Consider the following 8,355-nt stretch of genomic DNA (forward strand, 5'->3'; position numbering starts at 1 on the left):
TAAAAAACTCAGAGCTCTAGAAACAACCTTAAACTATTGACAGAAATTTAAATACTTTTTAGAGGGAGGTCATCAAAAAATAAACCCCTTAAAATAGTAAATCAAAGTTTTGCATGCGCTAGGCAGTAACACAGCAGATTTAAGACTTCTTTCTCTCCACAATGGCGACAAATTAGATTAAAACGAATATTAAATCATGTACCTTGCTTTCCCAATCGGATGTGACCGATTTGACCGATCTATCTGGGTGAACCTACCACATGACTGATGTTTTACGGGGCATCTCAATGACTGTACTGAATATTTTTCTTTTTATTTTTTGTTAATACTCATATATTAACCACATTACAACCCTATGATCATATGACGCGAAATGTAACTGTAGTATTAGATGCTTATTCTATAATGCTAAGAAACAAATTTTATTACTACTTCCTTAATATCCAAAACATTTGCGAAACCGTTTTCGGATGACCTATATTATCAAATATTAATATTAATGCTTAATATTCTACATAAACAACTAAACCCCACATCATCTATAATAACTTGATATAAAAATTTTGATTTTAAAGGAATAGAAAAGCTTAGAATGTTGTATGCTACCTTACAGACATAATTATTTTGGAAGTTTACACATCTGTCAGATACAGTACCTATTACTGGACCTATTTACCTGACAAAATAAGTTCTTCCTAAGATCTTTGGTTCTCTATGAGTTGACGACAACTATCGCCTCTAAGAGAATTACGAGCTGTACGAGCTTTATCACGACATTGATGTAATGCAGCGAAAAACATCTAGCGGCTTCATTGATATTTGATTTTTGTAGATATTTGTAGTTGAAGGAAGAAAACATAAAGGTAAACTGTGATATCAAGGTATCAAGTTGAAGATGCACTAACCGTAAGTGATGTACAAAATATATGCTATATCAGGCCGCAACTCAGTAACGGATTGTTATGACCATTTAAGTTAGTAGTACGGTTAATGAAAATATCAATCTATTAACGGTTTACCGGTGGGGACAACAATATTAGTTATCTACACCAAAACATTTCTTATAATAAAGTCATCTAAACTCTCGTTGCACTCGTAGATAGCGGAGTTGAGAAAATTTCTGCCATCACGACTGCGCTTCTAGTTAATGCAGACCCAGAGCACACCCCTTTCAAATATTTGAAGGCATTCCATTTGAGAGAACGAGACTCCAGACTAAATAGGAAATAAGTATGCAAAAGTGACTGTATTAGTTGCTTGTAACAAAACAGTTTGATATGCACGTTTAGCAGAATATCACGGCATAGACCATTTTTAAGCTCACGGAGTTGAAGCGTGGCACTCTTCATGATGTGACTGACATGAGGATTAAAATTGTATTTAGAAGTGAAAACAACTTCCAAGTATTTTAGCCTTTCAGTGAAGCTTAAAGCGAATCTTCAATTCAAAAGTTTATATCTGAGGGTTTTAAGCTCCTGTGACGGTTGCGATATCCGTTAAGAAAGGCAACCGAAAGTTGAGTTTGATATAAGTATGGTAACACCTAGAGTGGGAGTTGATGTCAATACTAACATCGCGCGGACATCTAGACGTAGTGTAGATCAAACAATCATTGGCAAAACACATCTGTGTAACGTTGTGCTTAGAATATTTATTTGCTTGGAATATTTATATTCACATATCAAAATTTATTCTGTTTTGTGAAGTTTTTTCAATAAATCGATTATTTAAAAAACAAATACACAAATAAATACATTTTGATACTTCCATTTGTCACTCTTTCTAAAATATTCTTTGCTTAGCATATACACAAACCATCAATGTAGCAATACTTACGTCAATCTTTGTAAGTTGACATTTCTTCAATAATATCGTCATTTTATCATTAACAGCGAATGAAACATTCTGTTTTATTGTTTTGTATAAGATAAAGTCTCAAATATAATCATTGGGAAAAATTTCTTTTAATCAGCAGAAATTTGACAGAAATACGTTAAATTTTAAAATGCTGAAACCGATTACTCCCGCTGAAGAAAATAGAAACTATTTACGCGCGTTCATACAAACTTATCGCAACTTACCGATTCTGTGGGACACTTCGCTTCGAGATTACACAAACCGAGATAAAAGAGCTGAAGCGTATGAGCAACTGGTGCCGATTTATCGTTACCTGAAGCGCGATGCAACAGTTGAGGATGTGAAGAAGAAAATAAATACACTCAGAACGAATTATCGCAAAGAACTTAAAGTATTTTTAATTAAAACATTTTCCCTAAAAACAATAATTTTAAACCATGAAATACAATTTATAGGTAGTAGAGTGCTCCCGACGTACTGGCTTGTTGCATACACCGAGATGTTGGACTTACCCAGAATTAGATTTTTTACGCAACACCGAAAAATTCTTAGCTGTTAATCCAAATTACAAAAATGAAAGTTTTGCCTTCAGTGAAAATTCACAATCGCAAAATGGTTTTTTGGATGCTTCAAACTATTCACCAAGTATTGCGGAAATGTTTCAAAAATCCTTTGGCAATGCAAAACCAGAAGCACAAGTGGCTGCAGCATCACCTACATCAACTGGTGCGCCACATATAGTCGTTGACTACCACCAACAGCAGCAGAATAACACTCAACCTGATAGTGTGAAGCGACAACGTTTGTCTCCACATTCTCATACATCGACACCAAATGGACACAGTGCAGATGAAATGCATATGATAAATATGGCTTGTGATTACTTGTCAGGCACTTTTCCAGAAGAGGAGTCGATAGCACGTACATGGACGCATAAATTGAAACGTTTACAAAGGCCGCAACGTTTGCTTGCTGAAAAATTTATTAACGATATACTCTTCGAAGCTGAGAGCGGTACTCTACACCGCGGTTCCATACATATAAACGGTTATGAACCATATGTACGTTATGAACAGCAGCAGGCAGATGAACATATTAAATCACAGAGTCCCAGCATACACACGAGTTGCACAAATACAGCAGCTGCATCACCCGAAACAGAGCCAAAAACACTGAGCTCCAGTGATACAACACCTAATAACTTTGGTGGTTACAAAATAAATGGAATGTAAATAATTTGTTAATATTATTATTAGTAAATAATAATTATAATCTTATATATAAAAATCTCGTGTCACGGTGTTTGTGTTTAAACTCCTCCGCAACGACTTTACCAATTGTCATGAAACTTTTTGTGTATATTTGGTAGGTATGAGAATAGGTCGTACGCCAACAAGTACATCGAGCATTTACATCCACTTCGTTTCTTCGTCTTGCGTTCAAGTACGAGCCAGATATTGAATATTTCGCACATCCGAAAGTGATGATTGGTTCTATGGACAAAGAATGCCCTTATTGTCATGCACTCAAATTCAAACAAGAATTAGACGGGTTGTGTTGCGCATCAGGAAAAGTGCAATTACCAGAAATTGAGTGACCACCAGAACCATTGAACGGCTTGCTCATTGGCACGCATGAAGATTGAAATCTGTTCCTGAAGACCATTCGAATATTTAATTCATGCTTCCAAATGACTTCGTTCGGAGCAACGGAAATAGTTCACAATACTGCAGCAAATGGCAGTACAATACAATACATTCATTATCAATTATTTAAAAAAAAAAAGAAATCAGTAGAAATAATTTATGCGGCAAAACAACGTTTGCCGGTTTAAATTCTAGTAATATATAGAAAGATTGTGTGTATATAGAACATATTAATTTTATTTTAAAAATAAAATCCAACTTTAGGTTGTTCAAAATTATATTGTACATAATGTTAAGATAATCTCTTTAATAAATAAAAATAAATTGTCTAAGAAATATTTTACAATATTTTAATATTACATTCTTTGTTCGAAGGCTTTAAATTTTGTCAAGTTTTTATGATTTAATTTACAAGCACATATATTTTAGATCAACATTTCAATAACTAATATTATGGATTTAAATATTTAAAACTAATATCCTTTATTATATTTGCTCATTATTTGTTTAAATATTACTTTAAAACACAAATAGATTTTAAAGACCAACTTAGTTTTCAAAAAATGTAATAAAAATAATAGTCCAAACTTAAATTAAATTAAGTACCGTATTAAAAAACCAAATGCGTTTCGAAGCTGAAAACAAGTCTCTTAGGAATTCACAATTTTAGTTAACTGGTTCGTAATTTGCTACTCCACGCGCACACCAAACGAAAGGAGAAGCTGCCGCAAATAGAAGTCCAGCACCAATCATAGGACGGTGTAATACCCAAGCTATTGAGGCTATTATTAAAGCCATTGAGAGGGAGAGCACAACATTAGCGCCTACTGGATAATGTGGATCTGGAGCGAGTGCAGATAAAAATTGTACACGCATAACTGTGATATACAAAAAGCAAATTATTTATTAATAATAAATTTTAAGCTTACAAATAAATATCCAAACTTACGTATAATGTGTAACAATGTTGAAGTACATGTGGCGCCGAAAAATACTAAGACCCAGCCCATGAAACGAAAGCCCCAAGTGGTTAACCGTTGTGCATGATGTTCCTGCTTAAATACTTCACTGAGATTCAGTTCACCACTATAAACTAACAATACATCGAGTCCACGACTAGTTTTATATGGCACAATTTTGTTATTTTCTAGCTTTCCCACAATGGTATACTAAAATAAAAAAATGGAAAATTAATATAAAATAAATATAGCATATTTCCAAGTAATTGAATATTGAATATGTAAGTACCATTTCACCCTCCATACCGCTAAATGAAAATAACAATCGCACATCACCAATCTCAGGATTGAAAACATCATTCGAATGATAATATATGCCTAAATGCAATTTAATTGATGCATCTTCAGGTCTCTGATCTGATGTAAGTTCTACATAATTAGAAAATTTTTCCTTCACATGTGGACCAAGCTCATATTTTCCTATATATACTGCATCAGCAATTTGTGTTACACTTTCGATGGGAAAACGTTCAGGATTATGATGACCTGTTTCTATATAAAACCTACGTGAGTCTATCAGTTTGTCGCGCCACTCCATTGTATAGTAATAAGTACGGCCTTCGCTCTGCACTGAAGCTACACTTTCACCATAATTATTTTCACTAATTTATATAAAAAAATTAAATTAAATGATTAATTTTTACAATATTTAGTTAATATTTCCTTACACTGTCTCCTCCACCCATTGATACATTTGTACACGTCTACGCAACTTGACTGCTAAAACTTGTATGTTGTAGTCTGGTTCTGTAAGTGGTTCGCCAATAATAATGGGTCCTGCCATATGTACAATACGTCCATTGTAGTTATGTTCTAAATGATCGGTTGGATTAATTGAGACAGCTTCATCTAGAGCTTCATCAAGCGACATAATTGTGTGCACCGCACGGCCCTGTCGCAAAGTTAATTCAAATAAATTTAATTAATATAAACAAACAATTAATTCAAACTCACTTCATTCCAAAATAGCACCACTGCTCCGAAAATAAACAATAAAATGCCAAAAGTAGCGACTAGCCAGCGGTTACAAAACGCCTCCCATAATAGCATTTTTAAATATTAATATCAACATTTATTCAATAACATTTAATTTGTTTATATTTTCTTTTAGTTAAAAAGGATACAAGACAATATAACTTTAAACAGCTGTTAGAAGTCTTCAAAATACAGGGTAAACAATTTCTTTGAATTTAAAATTTCACGAAAAAATCTTTAACATTATATATTTCATTTATTTATATTTAGATATGTAAAAATTTTGAATAATTGTTATAAATTTCTTAATTCAAAAACTATTCGATTTGGTTATTCAACATAACTAAAATGACAGAAAATATTAAATCTGTCATTTTATATGGTTTGACATATTCTGGCAGTTGAAATGGTCAGACATAAATGGTAAGACATTCAACAATTAAAAATAATGAGCGTTTTTATATTAGACATCTATAAAAAATCGTCAAGAAAAACAAATATATTATGTTTTATTGACCAGAGACATAAAGCTATCAAAAGTGTTCAAATACTTCATATAAATGTTAAACCACTTATGACATTTTCATGGCGTTTACACTGGCTAGATTTTTATACTCAAATGCAAATACGTATTAAATTCAAATTTTGTCGGAGAACAAAAAGTGTGTGAAAATGTTATAGTGCAATCAAATATAATACCAAATTCTTGACAATATAGACGCCGTCTTATATATATATAATAATAAAACATTTAACTTTTAAACGCAGTGTAAGCACTTCAGTTAATTATACTATGGTAAACGATATTATTGTGTATTGCTAAAATGTAAGTGTGAAATCTAAATAATTTATATGGTATGTCAATATTTAACACTTTAACAAATAAGATGCCGCAAGGTATAATAATTTACTCAATTTAAACTGTTAAATCAACCGCTACTAATTTTTTTTTTTATGAGTTTTGTTGTAATCATAATATCTCTACTCATCCTATTTCTATTTATACTATATTTAATACTCTAGTTACTTAACATTAGTTTAGCTTGCTAAAGAAAAATAATGAAGAAGCCTAAATTATGACATAGACGATGCTACGCAAACCAAGTATGCCGTGCTACCAAATTGCACTATTCAAGTATGCATTCAAAATTTCGGTCTGCAGACATGTATGCAGTAATGTTACACCTTGTTTCAAAGTATATAGCAAAGTGTATACTTGGTATGTACAATTGGTGTGCATACACGTACCATTGTCTATATCATGCTTAAGATGTAATTTATTCTAACATAAAGTTTAGGCTTCAAATTTCCGACGCTTTATCTAGACAACTGCATTTCTCGACATTTCTGCTGTAATACCGCTCTACAATCATGGTTACAATAACCCCATTTTCCCCACTCCACTATCTACAAGTCTTTTATTATCCAATTACAGTAACCCCTTCCACAAAGTTTACTTTTATTCACTAATTACTAACTAGCAAGAACATCCTCCTTTTCTCTCCTCACTTGTTTTCAGTTTAGACCTAGATATAATTGTTCTTTATTCTAATGTCTGCTTCTAATGTCAGTTGATTGAAATTTGTACATTTTGCATTCCTAAGAGGGTGAATTAGTGAGTTCAAGTATCGATGTTTTCCATCTACGGGGAAAATATGAAATTACTTAATTAATTACAATAAATAATTGATTTTAATAAATTAATGTTCTTATCCTTATCCTTTGTCCATTTTTGTTTTCAAAGAATGCCGTCCCCTTTTACACTTCCTTTACCCAACCGTATTCTAACCCATTAAAAGTAATTGTAATTTCTTTTATATTATCTATAATATACAAAGTCCAGACAATAAACTGGTTTAAACTGATAATTCGTTAAATCGGTGACATTGGGTACAGATTCAGTGCTATCAGTATTGCTCTACTGAGTTTTCGAGTAGATCTGAATACTCTTAATTCCAATATTCCTATTGCTTGTAATTTTAACGTTTTAAATAAATTGGGAACACACTGTGTAAATGTGTAATTAAATAAAAACAACAAATAATAAATTTATCAGCTGTTGTTGTTTACATTTATCAACATGAGCTCACCTTATCCAGCAGGAGAATTATTAGCCGAGCTGTGTTTAAATAAGTTCGATACATTACCCAAAACTGGAAAACCAACCAATAAGGAATGGACGATCCTAGCAGGTGTTGTACAGTATGACGAAAATCGGAAGGAAAGTAAGGTTGTGGCGCTGGGTGCTGGTACAAAATGCATTGGTAGAAGCAAACTATGCAGTGGCGGTTTAATATTAAATGATTCACATGCAGAAGTACTAGCGAGAAGAGCACTGCTACGATACTTTTATGCTGAACTTAGAAAAGCAATAGAGAATAAATTGTCCATATTTCAGTGGAATGCAGAAAAGTTATTTTTCACTCTAAAGCGAGAATTGAGTTTTCACTTCATTAGCACACAAACGCCTTGTGGTGATGCTTGTATTGAGGACGAATCATGTGACGAGGAAAGTATTGAAACACCTAATAAAAAGCCTAAACTTGTCTGCGATGAATTAGTACAAAAAGATTTTGGTAAGACTTTGTTGAATGACAGTGAAGTGGTTTACACTGGTGCTAAACTAATTGGGGAACACAGTGATCTACTCCAACAGTTTGTGGGAGTTGTACGTACTAAACCAGGCAGAGGTGATCGCACGCTGTCAATGTCTTGCAGTGATAAATTGTCGAGATGGAATGTTTTAGGTGTACAAGGCGCACTACTAGATACTCTGCTGGATAAACCCATTTACTTTGAAACATTAACATTTTGCTGTAGTAGAAGTAATGAAAAATCCATACGTCGTGCCATATACG

At 32.9% G+C, this 8,355-nt stretch overlaps 4 protein-coding genes across 4 annotated transcripts in view; 2 read left to right on the forward strand and 2 right to left on the reverse strand.

Moving 5' to 3' along the window:
• The window catches only part of LOC119680290 (spidroin-2-like), an 8,461-nt gene extending 7,661 nt beyond the window's left edge, over window positions 1-800 (reverse strand). The window contains exon 1 of the mRNA XM_038093046.1: window positions 752-800. Coding sequence (XP_037948974.1) covers window positions 752-800 — 49 coding nt within the window. The remainder of the gene's footprint in view (window positions 1-751) is intronic.
• A 1,121-nt stretch (window positions 801-1,921) lies between these two features.
• LOC119670827 lies at window positions 1,922-3,712 on the forward strand. Its single transcript, XM_038081248.1, has 2 exons — window positions 1,922-2,248; window positions 2,313-3,712. The coding sequence occupies exons 1-2, from the start codon at window positions 2,006-2,008 to the stop codon at window positions 3,087-3,089; spliced, it is 1,020 nt and encodes a 339-aa protein (XP_037937176.1). The 5' UTR covers window positions 1,922-2,005; the 3' UTR covers window positions 3,090-3,712.
• A 171-nt stretch (window positions 3,713-3,883) lies between these two features.
• Window positions 3,884-5,834, reverse strand: LOC119672702 (transmembrane protein 43 homolog). Its single transcript, XM_038083818.1, has 5 exons — window positions 5,477-5,834; window positions 5,191-5,414; window positions 4,752-5,124; window positions 4,453-4,672; window positions 3,884-4,381 (listed from the first exon to the last, which is right to left on the reverse strand). Exons 1-5 carry the CDS (start codon window positions 5,570-5,572, stop codon window positions 4,170-4,172), a joined length of 1,125 nt encoding a protein of 374 aa, XP_037939746.1. The 5' UTR covers window positions 5,573-5,834; the 3' UTR covers window positions 3,884-4,169.
• A 1,741-nt stretch (window positions 5,835-7,575) lies between these two features.
• On the forward strand, window positions 7,576-8,351 carry LOC119680301 (tRNA-specific adenosine deaminase 1-like; the record flags this gene model as incomplete). The annotated part of the gene is made up of 1 exon (XM_038093057.1): window positions 7,576-8,351. A coding segment is annotated over exon 1 (774 nt), but the record flags the coding sequence as incomplete, so codon positions are not given.
• Between the last annotated feature and the right edge of the window lie 4 nt (window positions 8,352-8,355).

This window comes from Teleopsis dalmanni, chromosome 1 (genome assembly GCF_002237135.1).
Source record: "Teleopsis dalmanni isolate 2A chromosome 1, ASM223713v2, whole genome shotgun sequence".
NCBI lineage: Eukaryota > Metazoa > Arthropoda > Insecta > Diptera > Diopsidae > Teleopsis > Teleopsis dalmanni.

Coding starts and splice junctions, on each gene's coding strand:
- LOC119670827 (XM_038081248.1), top strand. CDS start 2,006: ATGCTGAAACCGATTACTCCCGCTGAAGAAAATAGAAACTATTTACGC. Junction 2,249..2,312: donor ATTATCGCAAAGAACTTAAA/GTATTTTTAATT, acceptor TACAATTTATAG/GTAGTAGAGTGCTCCCGACG.
- LOC119672702 (XM_038083818.1), bottom strand. CDS start 5,572: ATGCTATTATGGGAGGCGTTTTGTAACCGCTGGCTAGTCGCTACTTTT. Junction 5,415..5,476: donor TGGTGCTATTTTGGAATGAA/GTGAGTTTGAAT, acceptor ACTTTGCGACAG/GGCCGTGCGGTGCACACAAT. Junction 4,673..4,751: donor GCGGTATGGAGGGTGAAATG/GTACTTACATAT, acceptor TTTTTATTTTAG/TATACCATTGTGGGAAAGCT.